Source organism: Ursus americanus, chromosome 15 (assembly GCF_024610735.1).
Source record: "Ursus americanus isolate L20-20 chromosome 15, mUrsAme1.1.p, whole genome shotgun sequence".
Taxonomy (NCBI): domain Eukaryota; kingdom Metazoa; phylum Chordata; class Mammalia; order Carnivora; family Ursidae; genus Ursus; species Ursus americanus.
This window is the reverse complement of record NC_142141.1, coordinates 54,128,049-54,149,371: the sequence shown is the minus strand read 5'-3', so window position 1 is coordinate 54,149,371 and position 21,323 is coordinate 54,128,049. Positions and strand designations below refer to the sequence as shown.

Here is a 21,323-nt window from a genome sequence, read left to right as displayed (position 1 = left end):
TTGGTACAATCATACCACAGACGTGAGATGGATTACCCATCCAAAATTTGGTTCAGAGGTCAAGACTGATGACATCACACATGCACCAAAAGGGCATGAAAAGGTTTATTACTCACATAATGAGATTTCTGGAGAGATTAAAGTAGGCCCCCAACCAGGTCCCAAAAATTGATTGAGAGAGCAGGGAAAAGCAGCTGTTTTAGAGTGTTATGTTGATTAGGGGGTAGGGCTGGGATAAAGGTTCCCACACAGGGCATGAACAGAGGATTGCATGGTTTGACTTTCCCACCAATGTCAACGGAGAGAGCCCTAGGGTTTTTTATCAGCTTGCCCAGATTTGGGACAGAACTGGGGAGGGTCATGATGGGTTTTGAAAAATGTCTACAGTCACCCATCAAAATGGAGTCAGACTCTATCACACAAAAGAAGTAGATATTTGTAAAAGAACTGCTCTTGAAAACTTTAATCCCAACTCAGGAAGTGTAGAAGAGAAAGCAAATACCTCTTGCCACTGACTCAGATTTCAGTTGCTGCCTATTGAGAAAATGTCATCTATGTCACATTTACCTGGCCTCGTGGTAATGGTTCTGCACGTTATCAATAGGTTTAACCTACCTTAAAGGTAGACCCAGTCTTAATGAAGTTTCTCTCCAAAACATTATCCAGTGCTGGGTCTAGCTCCTCCCCAACATCTTCAATAAGCAAAGGCCTTCCAAGAGAAAGACTGTCCTCCAGATGGTTTCTGAAGTACTTGTGATTTAGAGATGTGATCTAGAAACAAGATCCAAAGGTTGCTGTTGACAATATCACGATGCCATGCACAGAGATAACGGACATTAAATGGTGCCTGAGCATTCCGTCATGGGACACAAATATAGAGATCTTTAGAGAACGTGATCTGGAACCCACACTTGGTGAGACTGTACAGAAAGCTTAAACTGTTTCCATCCTTTTCCTTAGCAAACTGTCATTTCTCAGTGCAACCTGTCTTCTCCTCATCACCACCACTTTTGTGACAAATAAAAATGGAATAATCATGAGAAGTCCTAGTAGAGTGCTATGCACTTAGTATATACAACTTCACCCTGCTCTGTTCATCAAGGAGGGATGTAGGCTCTAATAGAGGAGAAACTGAAACCTTCGAAAGATGGCATTAGTAGAGGTCCATACAAACGCAAATGCAATTTTTAGAAAAGATTTTAATATTAGAGTTTAGGCTTGCGTCTGTTACTGCTCTATCTAGGATTACAATCTCTGCTATTTTTGAGTATTTCTTTATTCTCAGACTCTTGTTCATCTGGGGCAATAAAACTTGACCAGTAATATGAATATACTCAAACACAAATTACCTGGAGTTCATTCTGGCTTTCTTTATTTTTAATCCACATCTTCCCTTGAGTCTGTGGATCAATTAGCAAAGGATAGCGAGATGCCTTTGTGACAATGATGCCATTCTGAATGGATAGGTCATCATTTGGCAGACCTTGGAGGTTCCATTCACTAACAGTGGGAGCATCAATCAACATCTCATTGAGATCTAGATTGTCTCCAAATGGGATTTCCCGGGCTTTCATTTCCTTCTGCCAGTCATTTAGCAACAGATTGCGAAACTCTTGGTTAAATGGACCAGAATAAGATAGAAAAGCTGTAGCCAACAACACATCCCCTAAAACAGAAAACAAAACACCACTGAAATACTTGATAATCAGCCTTCTAATCGTGCAGAATATTAAACATTTCTTAAAGGCAACCACTCTTTTAAACTAACTTCCAGAAACCAAACCATAACCCCGTGTTGCTGTGTCTTGGTGAATAAGCAGATCATTGTTAAACAGGGTCCAAATGGTCCACCAAGTAATACCCGCTAGTCGTCAACAACTAGGTTATTTTGATGCTTGTTGGATGTGAGAGTATGACTTTGGTGCTTAAGAGACACAAAATCTGAGAAGACAGAGCCTCCAACCCAAGTGACCTTGATCAATACGACCATTCGCTCAGAGGAGAATTCAAAAGTGACCTAATAAAGAGGTTTGAAGGTCATTATTACACCTAATAAGGGCTGCATAGATGCCAGACCAATATTCCTCCTTCTGAAATCTCTGGACACACACACACACACACACACACACACGCACAAGAATTTGACGTACTAGAAGGTTGCTTTGTATTCTGATCAAAGTTTCAGTTTGCTAACACCCTAACATAGTCAACACATAATCTGATTAACACAGGAATTTACATACCTACGAGTCTTTTTGTTTGTGCAGCAAACTCTTTACTCTGTTCTGTCCATCTTTCTTTTTCTCCCGCCAAGCCACCGATCAGCGTGGAGGCGGTCTGCATCTTTCGTCTGCAGCGCTCCGCATCTTCAAGCAAGGTCTAAAAAAGGCCAGAATCGGAAGAAAACTTGCGTTCAGGAAAATATAGCCTCTGGCTCAAGAATATAATTTTAAGCCATTATATATGATCTGCCCTCCTGAGACCTGTGAGCCATTTATCTCATAGGAAGCATAAGATTCAATTCCTGTGTGCCTGTGTTAGCCAAAGCCCATCTCTTAAACCTTCACATGGGGTCCTGAACCCGCAGGTCAGACTCTTCCCGGGTGGTAATAACTAGGAGATAATAGAAATTTGTGTCATTTATGACTTCCCTATAAAGAAAAATAGAGATAAAATACAAGCATACTTAGTAATATATAGCACCAAAAAAGTAAAACAATACATATCCCTACTTGAAAATCAGGACTATTTCTCCTGTTAAAGTTCTAGCATCATTATTGCTTGATTTAAGTCCACATCTCCTTTGACTTTGGGTGAAACTTCAGATTATCTTTGGACTGTGCTGTTCTGAGGCTCGCTCGCAGATCCCAGCGACACCTGACTCAGCAGGTCCCTCTTCGGTTCTCTGTGTGTCAGACCCTGAACCAGACTTCCACATGCTGTTGCCACTCAATGCTCCATTCTTAAAAACAAATGGCCCTCTTTCTCCTTAAGACAACTGCTAATTCTACTTATAAAAACATATATGTATGAAATAATAGTGGGGACAAATAAAGACTTAGCTATAGGGCCAGTCCCTGGAAGTTCACTTATAACATATGTATATGTTACACATAATATATAATTATGTTATATATGCTAAATGTGCAATAATAGAGAAATATTTTTAAAAATTATGGTGTACCCGTGAATAAGAATACTCTGAAGCCATTAAAAATTATCTTATGAAAATTTTAATAACCAAGAAAATATTCATGATATATTACTAAGTTAAAAATGCAATTTATAGAGTATGTATTGAATTATGTTATATAATCAAATGTTATATTTTACATATATTTTTAAATATATGTAAATCAAGGAATATGCTCAGATAGGAAATGAAAAAGAGCAAATATTTTTAGTGTTCATTTCCAGGATTCTCTATGTGTATTCTCCATAAGGAGCACAAGTTGTTTTTGTAATAATAACACAATAGAGTGTTTTTCAAAAGCAAGATATTTATTCTAGTTTGTTTTCTGGGACTCTATTCTACTCTATTTTCCTTTCCCCGAGAGTTAATGCAGGAGATCTGAAAGCCCAGCTGAGGTGTAGCCCCACATCCATATTGCCCATATTTATTTGTTAGTTTCTCCCCAAGAAGAAAGATGCCAGCTGGGAAGTATGATCCTACAAATCATTTATGTCTGTCTACCTTTGAAACGAAACTTTCATGTAAAGGATATTTTTAAGATTAAGTTGTCTTCCCGAAATTCCCCATCCCCACTCCCAACTGGCCAAATAAGAAAATGGCCAGGGCCCCCGTCTCTGGCTTTTTAAAATTTTTTTCTGGGAGCCCAGGCTCCTTTAGGGGATGAGAATAGCGGGAAGGGAGAGGAGCAGACCTCCGAGAGTACAGGAGCCAAACGCAGCTCTTCGCTCCGAGCCCAGTTGGGGCAGTGAGTGGGTTCCCTGCATTCCTCAGGCAGGGCCCAGGCGCACTCTGTGTTGGTGCTCCCGGAGGGTAACTAGCTGTCCAGAAAGCCAGGGAAGCGGCCCCCACAAAGCACTGCCCTGTGTAGAGAGAAGCAGGGCACACACTCCTTCAGCAGACAGCATGGTTATGGGTCCGACCGTGACGAACTGTGGATTCAAGGCCCTTCCCCCCACCTGGAATTCCGTAAGTCCCTAAGCCCCCTGGACTCACATGGAGCTCATGGAGGCGGAAGGAGCCACGGAGTGACCAAAGGTCAGGTTCACTCCAGCATGAGGGAGGCAGGTGGACTCACAGACAGATTTTGTGTTTTTTAATTTAAAAAACTTGACATTTGTTGAAACAAGTTTTAAAGTCAGAGCCATACCTTAACAGTAGCACTTCTCATATGGTCCTAACAAGCAGGAGATGCTCAAAACCAAAAAAGCATACTGAATGAACTAATGCAAAAATGTTACAACTGAAACGTAACAACATGGGGCCTAAAATATTTCTAGTCTATTCAGTAGCACCTCCAAATAGAAGTGAGTGTCCCCCGTGGTAAATAATTATCAACCTTCCCCATAGTTTCTAAAGTAGACTCTTCCAAATTGCAAAACTGATTTTCTTTTTATGTGATGATAAGTGAATCCCAAAGAGCATAATTAACAAACCCAAATAGGTATTGTACAATTACTTCTCCAAAATCTCTAAACGGCTTTTCTTTTGCTTTCAGGAGCGGAAGCATCACACATTCTGCGCATAGTAAAACTGAAGTGTTCATCTAAATTCCCTTGTTGGGACGCCCACACGAGACGGGACTGTCAGCGGGAACCTCAATCCTGACCAGCGAAGACTGAGAACACGCAGAAGGAAGCTTCATGAAATCATCAAGGGAAGAACAGAGCAAATCTCTCTCTTATTCACCAAACACTGGATTTACCAGAGGCAGATCGGATTTTGTGGGGCCAGAAGCTGACATAGTCTGTGGGGTCCACTTCAAGAAAATCATTAGAGATTTTCAAATACAGAACACCCGAGTGAACATGTATTTAGATTGAGAGGGGAAAAAATCACTACAAAGTCCTGGTGTCTTAGAAACTCAGGTACCTTTCCTCTGAGATTTCTAGATATTTTATCTGAATGCTTATATGCGAATGGCTGCCAATCATAACCTGGTGTCCCTCCCCCCAAAAACACCGAGGAACCCCAGCACCTAGGAGCCTGTGCACATGAGGAGCTCTGAAGCTTAAGCTGCATGAGGTGTGTGTTACACCTGCCTGGATTTCCAGAAGGAAATAGGCCCCAGCAGCTGGAATTAGTATAAATGAGATAAAGAACCTATTGCCCAGTGGATCAGAAATGTATGAACCCAGATTCTGAAAGGTTCTACGGCTGCTATTTTGCAGACTAGGTTGAGAAGACCATAGACACTCATTGTCATCAGACGCAACCATGTGGCCAGTCACACGGGTCCAGCAGAGAAGCCTGAAGTGGACACCAGAAGGCCAAGGTCTAGTTCAGACTGTCCAGCCCTATGACCAGGAGCCATCCTCTGGACCTCAGCTCCTTTCTCCAAAATGACAATAAAAATATCCTCCTTGCTTACCTTACAAGATTATTTCAAAGATTAAATGAGATAAAGTGGGAAGACATGATTTGAAAAATATAACAGAAAGTGCTCCACGAAGGGCTGTTTTCATCACCATCAATAAGGAGACTCAGAACGTTTATGTTCCAGAACTGACTTCTATCTTGGCTGACCATTCTGACCTCTCACCAAGGTCCTTAGTGTTAGAAACATACTCCAGGCCTTAGTGAGGGATGATGTGCAGTTTATGTAATATATATACATTAAGTCAATCCCCGCTGGGAACCAAACCCTTGGGGAGAGAAAGGAGCAAAGGAAGGGTTTACAATAGCCATGTTGGTGTATGACAGTCCCTCCCATGCCAGGGGACAGTTACCTGCTTTTCAGTCATGGCCTGTTCATACTCAGTCTGCACCACGTCGAGCTCTCTCTGCTTGTCATCCAGCTCAGCCTGGGCCTTCTGCAGATCCTGCATGGCCAAGATGTAGCGATTCTCCTGTACCACCAAGTTGGCCTGCACAGGACGTACCGAGGTGAATGATGGATAATGTGCAGCCAACCAAACAGCCAGCATTTCATCTGAGATCTCAGCAAAGCTCATATCTGTTCCCCACTCTACCCCTAGAGTCTCTGCAAGTTGCTTTAGGTCAAGACCAAATCTTAGTGTGGACTTGATATAAATGTTTATAAGCAGAAAATTATAATTCATTCGAAGTCAGCACATTTTTTCCATAAAGTGCCAGATAGTAAATAATTAAAACATTTTGGGCCAAGGGGCAAAATCGAGGCTATTGTTCAGGCACTTATTTAAAAACCATTTAAAAATGTAAAAACTCTTCTTATTTCACAAGCCGTACACAGAGAGGCTGTGAGCTAGATTTGGCCTGTGGGCCGGAGTCTGCTGGTCCTTAGATCAGAGCACTGCAGTGTTAAATGCACATAGACCCATTACAGAAGACTGTAAGATTATTGTAGAAAAAGAAAAAACTGAATATTGGAAACCATCTGCCTAGTAAGACTCATCACTATTGATGAGGATGTTAAAGCAAGATGAAGAATGGAACGTAATTATTCACTGAACGTAAAATATAGATTTCGCAAGTCGTGGTGATCCTGATACTGTTCTTGTAGTCTTCCTATATTGTTTTCCCTCCGTAAAAGAAGTGGTACCTTGAGCTGTGAATAATTAAAAATATTCGTTTTTAAGGAAGTTACTAAATTTGACTCAAAAGACATATTCAAAAGCAATAATAGCAAAAGACGAAATATAGAAAACAGTCCATGCTTACAGGAATTTAGATGCTTTAAACAATTTTTTGGAATCAAATTTTTTCCTTTTTAAGTCTCTACAATGTTAAAAATGACTTTAATGGGGATAATCCACTATGAGGGCCGCATTCTCTCTGGGGTGTTTCAGAGGAAAAGATTATCTTGAAAATTTTTTTTCGAGATAAATTATTTTCCTGTCTGAAAACCTCAGGCTCCCAAATTTTGGCAAAATAATTCTTTAAGGGAAAGTCGAAGTTCCATAACTTACTAGGACCAATGACAGGCAAAAGCGTGGCTTAACAACTACACTTATAAAGGATCCAACTCTAGGGACGTTTTCTTCTCGGGTCGGCTTTAAACTGCACCCGTTGCTGTGGCTTAAACATAAAACAAGCGAGTAACAATGCCCAACAACTCACTAAAGCAACACACTAATGTCAAACTATCACAGCTCCAGAAATGTCGAATATTTTCTATAATTTCACTCAGAAAAAAAGATTTTTTTTAATGAAGCACTTGAAAGTTGCCAACCAAAGTCCAGGGGCTTACCTTGGCGGCTGTGGGACACCGTGCAGATCCCTTACACTCAGTGAGCATCAGTTTACCCATGAAGAGGCTGAAAATCTACCTCCTAGGATGTGTGTGAGGGGATTAAATAAGATAGCGTATGTAAACACCACGGCTTGTGCCTGGCATACAACAAGAATTCAATAAATAATAGATGTTGTTGTCCAAGTTTAGTACTTAAGACTGTACTGTTGCAAACATCCTGTTTATGTGGACTGATATTTACTGGTTTTCATGGTTTTCAAGGAGAAATCGCATTATAATTAACTGGACCGGAGTCTAAACTGCTATTAGTTGGTATTTAAGTGTATTCACTACTAGACGTCACTTGGCCCATCGAGAGGGATTGCCGGATGAGAAGAGCCCCTCAGTGTCCTCGTCACTGCTTGGTGTTGAGGAGACTCTAGCTGGAGCGTAAGGAGTGTCCTTAATCTGTGCTCACTCGAAGCAGGAGCTCGCCAGGGAAGCCCCTCCAGGAACATGCGAAATTAGAGGCCTCGGTCAATGGTGCTTCGTACAGGAGCAGAGCTGCCCAGTGATAACCTGCACTCCTGCCGTCTTCACCCTCTCCTTAAGCAGCGACTACAGAGGCTCTCTCCAACTGCACTTATTTTTATGACAGAACATTCAGAAGGACCTGATGTACTCCAGGCTCCCAGGGGCTGGGTGCTCATAAGACGTGAGGGGGTCCCTTCCAAGACTGACTTCTCAGAAAGAAAAGCAGAGGTTCTAGGAGCAACTAAAACATTCCCCCTTCTGACGGTGTTCCCTTCACTTCCTGCCGCAGGATCCAGATGGTCATATGACTGGGTGGAGGCTTAAATGCTCTGGAACGGGGAAGGGATTTCCTTGTTCTCACGGAAGCCTTGTTCAGAACGGCCACTATTTGGTACTGATTGCGGCTCATTTTATTTAAAATTATTACAACAAAATACAAGCTACCCATCATGAATTCAACAGTAATTCCCTTAAAAAACACTGTACGCTTACTCACTGGAAAAATTTGCAAAGGACGCCCTGTATTTTTCATTTGGGAGGGTGGTTATAATTCAGCCAATATCAGAATGCCCGTTTTGGAGCTATGCTGGAGTCTTCAATGGTCCCAAAATTCATAACATCGACAGCATGGCATCAATCATTTGCTCTAAAATTCCCTAAACCAAATGAGTCTTTGTTCTTGTAAGTTGCCTTAGGACCCCAAGGAGCTTCAGCCACTGAATAAATGACCCTGGTATGGGAACAGTTGGAAAATAAAATGGGACTTGCAACTCTATCCCTACCTTCTTTCCACTCTCGATTACTTTCATCATGATTAATAAGTTCCTCGGGTAGTTTATAAGCGTTAAGTGGATTTCAGAGATGGTTGACAGAGATGGTTGACAGAGATCAGACTCATACAAAAGCAAAATAATCAACCAGGCCACATGTGTGATCGGTATTCCATTTTCAAAGCATGTATTTGCCTCTCCACCTGCTGAAGACTGTCACTGATGGTGGGGAGGATGTGCCTATGAAGCTTAGAAATGCAATTACTCAAAGGGAAACAGGCAGACTCTCCAATTACATTAAAGAACACATGACATTCAATTTCTTTCCTGAGGGACAAAGGAGAAGAGCGAGGGAGTACTATGTCATACCTTACAACCAAGATCAGCCACCAGCTGTGTGCTGATCCTGCCTCAGTCATAAGAGTCCCTGGCAGGAGGTCTCGGACATTATCAGGGGATTCTATGCTACAGTTTTCTGTGTTTCTTTTTTTCCAAGTTGACACTGTGGAGGAAAAACACCCAGCAGCCCACAGTGGACTTGCATCCTTGTAGAGAGTCCATGCTTAAAGGCTTGTACAACTCTGCTTGGAGTGGTTGTTACAGAGAAGAGAAACATCCTGTGCTTGGCCTTTCTGTCCCTTGCTCTCCGCATGGACTTGAATACGACTGCACCAGAGGCCAAAGGCTCCTGTGTTTTGTGAAAAGACAAGACCAGTTGACCTCAAGGGGCCCTTACAGGCACGTACCATGCGGTGCTACCTAGAGGCTCACCTTCAGAGGCAACACTTCTCTGTTGATAGAAAAGAAGGAAGCCATGGCTTTGGTCCAGGAACAAAGACCAGCTACGTTCCCACATACGCGTTTAGCAGTTTCGATGTTGTAGTCTGCCATTTCAAAGTAAGGGTTCAAAAATTCTATCACTTCTTCATTGATTGTGTCTTTTGGGAATTGCTATGAAAGAAAAGAGTAAAATGAAATCAAAATACTTCTTGCCATGAAGTCATACTCACATCACGCTTATGATGCCACTGAAATTATTGAACAACCAAGAATGGATGGATGAATGACATCATATTTTGTGGATATTTCAGGATATTGGGCCAACGTCCTGAAAGCAAAAACAGAGTAAGCAGTGACAGCAAAGAAATCAGAGCACATGTTAGCTTTTGTGAACATGAGATACCAATCCTCGATAAATGTGGTGGGATCCAGGAAAAGAGAAAATTATTTAGGTGATGAATACTAATATGGTTACTAAAATTTCCAAAGCAATAACATTTTCACGTCATTAATCCTAAATAGATGAATTGTAAGCCCATAAAATCAATAATGGAAAACAAATACACTCAGGTATACTCAGCCTAAGGACAAAACCTATTTAGCATTTAGTAGCAACTAGATGCTTAATACATTCAAAGAAAGGTTCTATTAAACTCATCTGGACATTACGTCTTGAGGGCAATGAATTAATTTTTAATCATAAAATTATCCAGAATGTGAGAGAACTGTTATCTTCTGATGGGATAAAATTGAAAAACAGTAGCAGAAGTGGATTGCGAATACTTTCTTGTGTCAAGAGAAGACTGGCCAACCAATGAACCTGGACCTTTCTCAAGAGGTGTTTGATCCTCTCAGAGAAGAGGATGAGATCTTCTCCAAGTAGATAGGAATGCAGCGCCTACATAAAAGCTTTCACAGGGGCGCCTGAGTGGCGCAGTCGTTAAGCGTCTGCCTTCGGCTCAGGGCGTGATCCCAGCGTTCTGGGATCGAGCCCCACATCAGGCTCCTCTGCTGGGAGCCTGCTTCTTCCTCTCCCACTTCCCCTGCTGTGTTCCCTCTCTCTCTGGCTGTCTCTGTCAAATAAATAAACAAAATCTTAAAAAAAAAAAAAAAAAATTAAAAAAAAAAAAAAAGCTTTCACAGAACGTACAAGAGGAAGGGGGGAACCCACACTTTCATTTAGACATTTCTCTCTACAAGTTTCTTTCATGACAGTTGAGAATTGGTGAAGCCAGAAGAAAAGACAGAAGAATATTTGGGAGCCATGGAAGGGCAGTGGTGACAAAAGGCAAATGGCAACAGAGCTTCCAAGAGTGGGGCCCCTGCCACCAGGTACATAATACAGGAGCTTCAAGTCACCTGCCAGGATCCTCTGTAAAGTCCAATTCCATTGTCACATTTTTCTGTGAAAACTTAAGCCTCCTCTGTCACCACCACCATTCCACACACACTCAATCAGAGTTAATCGCCACCACCTCTCCACTCAAACAGCCTATTATTCCTTCTTGGTGGCACTGACGTCATAGAGCCCCATATTTTAACTATCTGGGGGCAGATCTGCGTGGCCACCAGTTTCCTAAGCTGCTCACTGCTGTTAAGGTGTCTCACAGGTGCTAAAGTCATTACTTGGGAAGTACATGTGACTTGGGTATTCCCAGGTATCTGTGTCAAGATCCAAATATGAAACATAAAAAATAAAACTTCTAGAAGGAACCACAGAATCACTTATTCTGCCTCAGAGGCAGAGCAAAGATTTCCCAAACAGAACCCAGAAAGCACAATTAAGGAAAATAGTGATAAATTGGACTACATTAAAATCAAGAATGTCTGTGTATCAAAAAGGACACATTTAACGGAATGAACAACTAAGGCAGAAAGTGGAAGAAGATATTTGCAAATTACTCATGTTTTATAGAAAGAAATTCTACCCATTAAAAAAAAATTTTAATGGACAAGAGACCTAAACAGGCACTTAACAAAAGAATTCCCAAGAGGCTCGTAAACTGCTGAAAGATTCTTAGCATCATTACTTACCAGGGAAATGCAAACTAAACCCACAATAATAAGACACTACCACAAACCATCAGAATAGAGGAAAAATAGAAAGTAGTTAAGATGTAGAACAACTTAGTCAGAATGGCTAAAATTAACAACTCAGGAAACAACAGATGTTGGCGAGGATGCAGAAAAAGGGGACCCTCTGACACTGTTGGTGGGAATGCAAACTGGTGCAGCCACTCTGGAGAGCAGTATGGAGGCTCCTCGAAAAGTTAAAAATAGAACTACCCTATGACCCAGCAATTGCACTACTAGGTATTTATTCAAAGGACACAAAAATTGTGATTTGAAGGGGCACCTACACCTGGATATTTATAGCAGCAATGTCCAGGATAGCCAAAATATGGTATGGGAAGAGCCCAGATCTCCAGTGACAGATGAATGAATAAAGATGTGGTATACACATACAATGGAATATCACTCAGCCATAAAAAGAATGAAATCTTGCCATTTGCAATGACGTGGATGGAACCAGAGGGTATTATGCTAAGCAAAATAAGTCAGTCAGAGAAAGACAAATACCATATGATTTCATTCATATGTAGAATATAAGAAACAAAACACATGAACATAGGGGAAGGGAAGGAGAAATAAAATAAGATGAAAACAGAGAGAGAGGCAAACCGTAAGAGACTCTTAACTCTAGGGAAGAAACTGAGGGCTGCTGGAGGGGAGGCGGGTGGGGGGGTGGGTAACTGCGTGATGGGTGTTAAGGAGGGCATGTGATTTGATGAGCTGGGTGTTAAATGCAACTGAAGAATCATTACATTTTGCCGCTGAAACTAATAATACACTGTATGTTAACTACATTGAATTTAAATAAAAGTTTTTTTAAAAAGATGTAGAACAACTTTATATACTGCTGGCAGATGTGTAAACGGACACAGCTATTTTTGAAAACTCTTTGGCACTACCTATGAAGCTGTTTAAATGTGTACAGATGGTAGCTATGTTTGTGGTGAGCATAACACAATGTACAGAGCTGTCCAATCACTATGTTTTACCCCCAAAATTCATGTAATATTGTGTGTCAACTATACTTCCATCAAAAAAACTTACGTCTATGAAAAAATTGTATAACCTAAGACCCAGAAATCCCATTCCTGAGTACAGAGCCAAATGAAATGCAAATACACCCACCAAATGACCTATAGACAAATATTCATAGTAGCTTTACTTATAATAGCCAAAAACTAGTAACAGCCCAAAAATCCAACAACAGTGCAATGGACAAATAAATGGAAACCTATGACAGCATTTCACACTGTGCAGGTTCATACAAGCTCATGAGAAACCACTGCTAAATTCTCAGGAATTTTGTAAACTGCGTATTAAATAGAACCGTTACTAAAAAATAAATTATATAAACTTACATTCAACAAATCTCATTTAAAATAAAAATAATGCATAGTAAAAGTAATCACTTTCTATTATTTTACTACATTTTACTACCTACGTTTTGAGGTCATTTATATCTATTGTACCCACATGGGGGGACATTCCTACTATTCTACTAGGCACCTCTCCCCAGCTCTACATTCAACGGGATCATTTTGGTAGCTTGAAATTAGCCGTTGTGGGGATATTTACACCATGGAAATTGGCAAACACTACAAATTAGACTTTTTTTTCTTTTTTCTCCCCCCAGAACCAGTTGTTTTAAATATTTACCACATACTACTGCTTCATATACTGAACAGCAGCAATGAAAAAGGAATGAAATACTATCCTTGCAAAATAAGAATGAATCTCAAAGACTTGTTGAATGAGAGATCAAAAGAGGTCACATGACATGATTTCATATCTATAAATTTCAAAACAAACAAAATTAATTATCAGGATAAAGATCAGAATAATGATTATCTTAGGGGAAGTTACTGACTGGTTTGGGACACAAGAGAGATTTCTGGGGTCTAGAAATACAAATCTTGATTTCCGAGTTCATTAACAGGTATATACATCTGTAAATACTCATTAATCTGTATACTTAAAATTTATACATTTTATCATATGTAAATTCTACATCAAAATCAAAGACATGCAAATTACTCGAAAAATTATTATTGAGACTTGCAAAATATAAATATATATATATATTTGTATTCATATGCATATAATATATTCACATATGTATTGCTTTAATATGATTTTTAAATTTTTTATCTAAATACGTCACTGATGATTTAATATGCCTAAAATCTGTCAAGAAAGGCTCTAGCACTTATTTTTAAAGCTCTAAAGTCTTGTTTTTGAAAGAGAAAATTCTATTCTGAAAAAATACTTAACTATGTGTTCAATATATGTATGTAGAATATTATCCAGGCTTGAAAACGAAGGAAATCCTGCCATTTCTGGAGGACATTATGCAAAATGAAACAATCCAAACACAGAAAGACAAACTCTGCATGTCTCGCTTTATATGTAGAATGTGAAATAGTTGAACTCCTGGAGGCAGAGAGTAGAATGGAGGTTGCCAGGGTTGAGAGGAGGGGAAACGGGAAGATGTTGGTCCAGGGGTACAAAGTATCAAGTTGCAAGAATAAGTCCTGGAGACCTCATGCACAGCAATATGAATACAGTTAACAACACCGTATACTGGAAATTTTCTAAGTATTCTCACCACAAAACAAGAAAATGGCAACTGTGAAGCCATGAATACTTTGGCTCGACTGTGGCAATGATTTCACAATGTATATATATCTCTAAATATCACATTGCACACCTTAACATAGAGCAGTTTTCTGAAAGAGAGAGAGAGCACATGAGTGAGCAGGGGTCGGGAAGGATGGGCAGAGGGAGAGAGAGAGAGAATTCCAAGCAGGCTCCACAATCCTGAGATCATGACCTGAGCCGAAATCAAGAGTCGGGCACTTAACCAACTGAGCCACCCAGATGCCCCAATATAGAGGATTTTTATATGTCATTATACCTCAATACACATGGCAAAAAATTAAATAAGTAAAAATATGTATATTCAGTAAATTCTGTTCTGAAACTTATTCTACTAAAGGACTCAGACACTCTAATGAAGTCTGAGTCCCTTTCAGCCCATTATTACTGAACTACCAACCTGTAAGTTCTGTAAGAAGTTTCCTGCAGTCATGAGTTTTAAAGATTCCTGCCAGGACGGAATTGTACAGCTTTTGTCCAGGTCAATTTTCACTGCATTGACTTTCCTTTGAAACAGGAGCAGCACACAATCCATGATCCTCATGATGAGGTGAGGGGGTCGGCCCAGCGTGCGGACAGTGGCGATGTCCGAAGGCTTGATGGTCTGCGGGATGAGAGGAGGTCACCGTCCAATCTCAAAAAAAAGTGTGGACCAATCTTTAATCTCTAAATGCTATTTTGACAGAGGAAAGCAAGCATTTTTGAGTTAGATGCAGAGTCTTAAGGTTTAGATGCATAGTTAATCCCCAAGAAACGCATGTCTCCAAAAGTTCAAACTTGTACAATTCAAACTGACAGCAAGAGTAGAGACAGTGAGGGAAATGTTGGTGAGCAGCTAAGGAGCTGTGACTTCTCTAAAATTGCACAGACCACTTTGTGTCAGAAAAAAAAAAAAGAGAGAGAGTGTAATCTGAAAGAAAAAGAATACTCAGCACTTAAGGAGCTGTGAGGAATTCTCAACCAGGAAAATGCCAGTTATGTGTAGTGGTTTTCACTCATTAGTTATGTAGGTCAAGAATCTGCCTCTCTCTTTAGCAACCCAGACTTGTCACAGTGGACTGACACTAGCAGGTAGCCCCAGGGCTGACAGATTGACTAATTAGAGGTTTCTGAGCTGGGAAATGACCTTTAAATGATGGAACTTAAGCAATACGAATTTCACTAACTCAGAAAAGTCCTGTCCCATTTCTAGTACGGAGATTCTGAGAGAGTAAATTACTGAATAGTCTCATAGAAGGATCGTGGTTGCTAATAACTGCTCTATCTCTTACCCTTTTAATGGTATAAGTATTGGAAAAGCACTAAATATAAGAATCTGATACAGTCCTATTTCTAGGACAAATAGTGTACACTCTTCCCGTCCAGATCTTATTTGCACGTACATAGCCCCCATCAAATGAAGGTGACCACCGACTCCTTATCAAAGCCAATAATCTTTTCTCTGAGGATTAAGAAAAAAATGAAGAAAACCACTGAACATATTAATTAGAAAGGTACTTATTGACTTTGAAAATGTTTCAGGAGATTAGTCTTCGTGAACACGAGATGAGTGGAAGCAAAGGAGAATTTGTGTTCAAGAACTGGAAATGGCAGATAAATCCTGACATGAGATGTGCGGCTAGAAAAGAAAGGAGAGAAATATAATATCAGCCAGTGGGGAAAGTAGGGTCAAATAAACGTTGTATAAGCTGTAAGAGCTAGACATACTTATTTTACTTTAGCTTTAAAAAGGAACATTCTCAAACAGAATTGGGCTCAATTATGTTAGGTGCCCAGGTAAAAGGAGCTAGGGGAAGAGGTATATCTAAAGTTCAACCTATTTCACCTAAGTATTGGATTCCTCTTTTACTCTGCAGGCAAAGCAATATGACTGACAGAATTTCCTAGATATCCTTGCAATATAATAGTTATTTAACATCTGGAGGTATTTTGTATGATTGCGTGGAGTCAGATTAGCTTTGAGGTAGAAAGAAAAATAATCTTTGCTATTACCTTCTTTGTTGTACAGACTTATGTGGACTGATGCCAAAAGTTAGTTTGAATGGATCTGGAACTTCTTAGGATATATCGGTAGTACCATATTTAAAAATTTTAAAAGCTCACAAAGAAGCAATAAAATGGAGGCAGAACCAATGAAGGAAACTGTTGAAAATCTCTCCAATACACCCCATCATGTCACCCCTGTTTCCACCCATTTCTGCACTGACAATTAATTATATAATGCAGAATATCTTAATGGTAGAGAACATGAAATTAGGAGGATAAAGGAAAATATTTTATAATATCAAAAGGATGACAAGTCTTCTAAATCCTGGGAAAATGTATACCTTTAAGCATGATCTAAGATGCCATATGCTCTGTTTCTATGATGACATTAGGTTTAGAAATTTCTTTACACTATTGATATATTCTCTCTGTTGATCAGAGACTCTCAGTCTAAAGCCAAGATGCCCCAAAAGGGGGGTGAGTGGGGATCAGGATCTTGAAGAGATATCTGCACTCCTACGTTCCTTGCAGCATTATTTACAATAGCCAAGATACAGAAGCAACCTGAGTATCCACTGATGGATAAGTGCATAAAGAAATGTGAGATATGTATATATGTGTGTGTGTGTGTGTGTGTACAGTATGTGTGCGCGTGTGCGTGTGTGAGTGACTGTGGAATATTATTCAGCCTTTAAAAAAAAGAAAAAAGGAAATCCTGACATTTTAGACAACACGGATGGATCTAGAGGCCATTTGCCAAGTAAAATGAGCTAAGTACAGAAAAACAAATACTGTTATGATCCCATTTATATGGAATCTAAAACAGTCAAGATTCATAGAAGCAGAGAGTAGAATGGCAGTTGTCAGGGCCTGGCAGGAGGAGGAAATGGGGAGCTGATGGTCAAAGGGTACAAATTCTCAATTATGCAAAATAAGTAAATTCTGGGGAGCTACTAGAGAGCACCATGCCTATGGTTCATACTGTATTATATACTTCAAATTTGTCAAGAGGCTAGATCTTAGATATTACGGTAAATGTTTTTAGCACATACAACAACAACAATACTATTAAAGGGAGCAGGGGAAACCTTGGGAGGTAATAGACAGGTAATGGATTTGAAGGTGGGGATGGTTTCACAGGTATACACTTATTCCCAAACTCTCTGAGGTGTATACATTACACATGTCCAGCTTTTTACATGTCAATCATAGGCCCATAAATTGGTTTTAAAAAGGGGCAGGGGGAGATGAGGAGCCCACCAACCTGAGACTGAAGACCCCATAGGCTTCAGGGATGAAGAAGCCCAGTTTAGCCAGTGCGAGAAGGGACAGAGGAACAATTAGTAAAGACGGATCCCAGTAGGAGTAGTGTGGAAAGTTGGCGAGATTCAGGAGAAGGCAATCTCTTCATTGTCTCAGAAGAGTAGAAATCTTGTATATTGCTCAGGAAACTTAAAGACTCAACTTGGGTCAAAAAGATTGAGAAGTGTTTCAGGCAGTGAGCTCAGGAAGGGGTTTTAAAAAACTGCATTATCAAGTAATGAGGCATATGCTCAGGGGAGGTTCTAGAGCCTGAATTAGCCGCGGACAGATCAGCAGGGCTTCATTTCTCCAGCTGTTTCCTAGGCCAGGAATCAATAACATACAGCAGTAGAGGCGTAAGACTGAAGTAAAAGCAATCTTAAATGGAGTCCAAAGAAATCTTACATTGAGTCCTCAGCACTCGACCAGCCCTTTAAGGTGTGGCCCGTTTCACGAAACTCATCATATTTTCTCAGAATCCAACCTTCCCCACTTCTGTTCTTGCCACACAACTGCATTTAGTAATTGTCAGAGGCTGCTCAAAACTGGCCATTCATGAGCTCCGTGAGACCAACAGTTCTGTATTTGGGTAATTCATAGATAAACTCAGAGCACATGGTACCTCACACACCTGCTGCAGTCTCCTCAACGAATGAGTAGGGAAACGTTATCTTAGAAATTTTATGAGACGTTCCCGATGTCGTGGAGCTTATTGGTGGCAGGGTGGGAATGAGAACCCAGGACTCCTGACCGTCAACATACGACACTGCCCATTGTTCATGAGCGAAGACAATGAGAAGGGAAGTAGCAAGTGCAAAATCTATAAAGAGCTAATAATATCTCCCTGCAGAAAATAGTACTTGGAATCGTTCCAGTGAAGAGACCTCTGGCCTGAAGCCATAGAGCATCTGCTTGCTGCTATTCATCTTTTCTTCGTCCACGCCCTAGGCTCTAAACTTGACGTCAGCCGCACACATAGACTTACCTGCAGGGCTGCTTCTGCTTCTTCTAAAGCTGGTTTTGCTCTTTCCAGTTTCTCTTCGGCAATGGCTTTATCTTTAGAGATGCCGTCCACAATGGCTTGGGCTTTGTCCTTCACCTTCTGTACCTCGGCCTTGACCTTTTCGGCAGCCTGTGCTTTCATTGTCACTTCTTTTAAGACCTAATTCAATATAAAACCAAAAAACATCTCGTCAAACATACCCTGTCAGGCTGAAAATGCACAATTTCCCTTAATTTGTTGATTGTGTCCACTTACAGGATATTTCACAGTAAAATTAAGAGTACCGTATTCTATTGGAAATAACTTATCCTTTCATGGTTACAGTGTAGTGAAGAGGCATACATCGTTAACGTTTATTACCAGGAATTTAGAACACATATGATACATGCACGAATGCCCACACACCGTGTCGGCTTTATCATTGGCCACTTGGAGCTCCTTTTCTTTCACTTGCAGTTCTTTGCTCAGGGCTGCAATGGACTCTGAGGCTTCTTTTAGCTTTCCCAATCCAGTATTCATTCTAGGATGGAACATCCAAGCAAGCCGTGTTAAAATGCGTGGTATTTGGCCACATTTTCCAAGCACTGATCCATTAATATGGATAGTAATGGTCATGTTTGAAGAATGAGTGTACGTGCATATAGCAAATCCAAGAGGGCTTGACAAAAAGAATATGCACCCAGGGTTGATGCCAGACTGAACACATTTCTATGTTTTTCATAGACCACGTGTGGGAACGTGAACTCATTATAACCCTGCATGACATGAAGAATGATGGTGGGTCTAGAATCTGTACCATCCAGGATACATGCTTAATGAAGTTTAATTAAATGATAACAGACTTCAAATGCTTAAAGCCCTATCACAGAGGAGGGAAAATAACTTCTGTTTAAAAAAAAAAAAAAAGACTAAGTTAAAAGAAGAACGATTTGGGATCAAGCAAAGAAACAAATTTGAAGTCATGGGAACAACCCTGTGAAGGGACCACTCACTGACTGTCTGGACCTGAGATAATGTGACCTCAAAGACCAGAGCTCTCAGAATCAGTCAGTCCAATCTCCCACCTGGATCCCTTTTGGAGCAACCCTAACTGGTTCTGGCCATATGCAGAAGAAGCTAGAAGTTTTCAGAAAAAAGCAGGGCAGAGCAGTGACACCTGGAGCAGACTTGATTGAAGTAAGGTATTCACCACGCAGTGAACATCAGCATCAGCCAGACTCTCCTGTCCGGGACACCCGGAAGGGGTGGGAAGAGAAGCACGAGAGGAGGGAGGCAGGACCTATTTCTACCATTATGCCATTCGGTATTAAAGCAAGTGGTAGGCCACAGAAACACTTGGCAACATTTTATTCTACTGGGCAAGAATAAAGCTCCTAGCAAGGACAGAATAACCCTTTCAATAGGCTTGAGTGGAGGGTGTCTCAGCCTCGGCACTACTGGCATTTGGGGCTGGATGAGTCTTTGCTGTGAAGGGCTGTCCCATGAACCGAGGCATGTTCAACAGCATTCCCGACCTCTCCTCACTTGACCCCAGCGGCACCCCTTCCCAGCCCCTACCACCTAAGTTATAACAAACAAAAATGCTTCTAGTCATTGCAAAATGCTCACTAGGAACCAATGTGCCCCCAGCTGAGAGCCACTGTTTTAAAATAACCTTATATCTGAACTTCACTCTTACCTATTGGCCAGAGTTTGCACTTCCACATGCTTTTCTCTGTATGTGCATTTATAGCCCTGAATAAAGGAGAGGTATGACTTGGGAGTCACATGAGTAGAGCGTCGGAACCTCTGGAAATAGTCCACACACTTCTCAGCTACCCCATCCTGGAAGGAGCCCATGCACTGGACCACTTGCCTCTTGGTTTCCAAACCGCAGTCAATGTCATAGGAGGACAGGAAGTGTTCGGACACTAGAAGGAATAAAGATGGCAGCGTGTGAATTACAGACGTGAGTTACCATTTTAAAAGTTAACTGGTTATTTTCGAAAGATTTAGATATTTCTTGGGATAGCATACCATTTTTATAGCCCCAACTAGGTAGATATCTGTCAGCATTTTGGGCCCTATGCCTATGACTTCAACAATTTCATTTTCCCTTTTGTGTACAAAACTGAAACAGAGCTCAAGACTCTCATTAGTCTTTGTTTTCCTGTACTTATGCCAAGAAGTCTCTTCTGCATGGCTTCAGACTCCGCTCAGCAGCCAGCCTGTTCTACGCTGTTCTATAAATAAGGGCCAAAGAGGTGCAAATAACTCAGAAATCAGTGCCCACCTGGTACTCATATTTAACAACCCCATTTATTTTTAAATGCAGAACCTGTCATACCCTTCATTCCCCCAGGCTCAGACTGCATTTGGTATGTGGAATGCTTGTCACTAAATTTTTGTATGCCTGGGCCATCTTGCTCTCAAAAGTGGCAGCTGGCCACTTGCAGTCAGTTCTAATTTACAGCGTCCTTTAAAAATGTTTGGGTTAAAACTTCCTTTTGGAGACCTTTATCATCCCAATGGCGCCAATCATGGGACCAATTCTAAGGCAGCATTTCCTATTATAGGAATAGGCCATAAAGTCAGAGCTAATCAATCACCACATACACATGGAGTATCTGCTGCCCTTCCATCCCTGTGATGGGGCCAGGCAGTGAAACTAGTATGAAACTTGGTCTCAACCCTAAAGAATTTACAAAGGTTATGAATGATGCCGTTAAAAATTATTATTAACGATCTTTATGTAGCTTGGTAAAAATTGCCTATGGATTTGCTTGAAAAGCACTTAGAGTATTGAATAATGCATATAAGGGTTGCAAATAGAAATATGGCCAATAAAAAGGGAAGGAAAGAGAAGGAATCAAGTAAACAAACCTATCAGGTGATAGT

General features: G+C 40.7%; 1 protein-coding gene across 3 annotated transcripts in view; it reads right to left on the bottom strand.

Annotated features, from left to right (window-relative positions):
* DNAH5 (dynein axonemal heavy chain 5) overlaps positions 1-21,323 on the bottom strand; it is a 259,271-nt gene that overhangs the window by 50,164 nt on the left and 187,784 nt on the right. For all 3 annotated transcript variants that reach the window (XM_087867971.1, XM_045787153.2, XM_087867972.1), the window contains 9 exons: positions 20,125-20,356; positions 18,852-18,966; positions 18,429-18,605; positions 14,556-14,759; positions 9,419-9,598; positions 5,920-6,057; positions 2,244-2,379; positions 1,350-1,666; positions 616-771 (listed from right to left, as the gene is read on the bottom strand). In XM_087867971.1, coding sequence (XP_087724097.1) covers positions 616-771; positions 1,350-1,666; positions 2,244-2,379; positions 5,920-6,057; positions 9,419-9,598; positions 14,556-14,759; positions 18,429-18,605; positions 18,852-18,966; positions 20,125-20,356 — 1,655 coding nt within the window. The remainder of the gene's footprint in view (positions 1-615; positions 772-1,349; positions 1,667-2,243; positions 2,380-5,919; positions 6,058-9,418; positions 9,599-14,555; positions 14,760-18,428; positions 18,606-18,851; positions 18,967-20,124; positions 20,357-21,323) is intronic.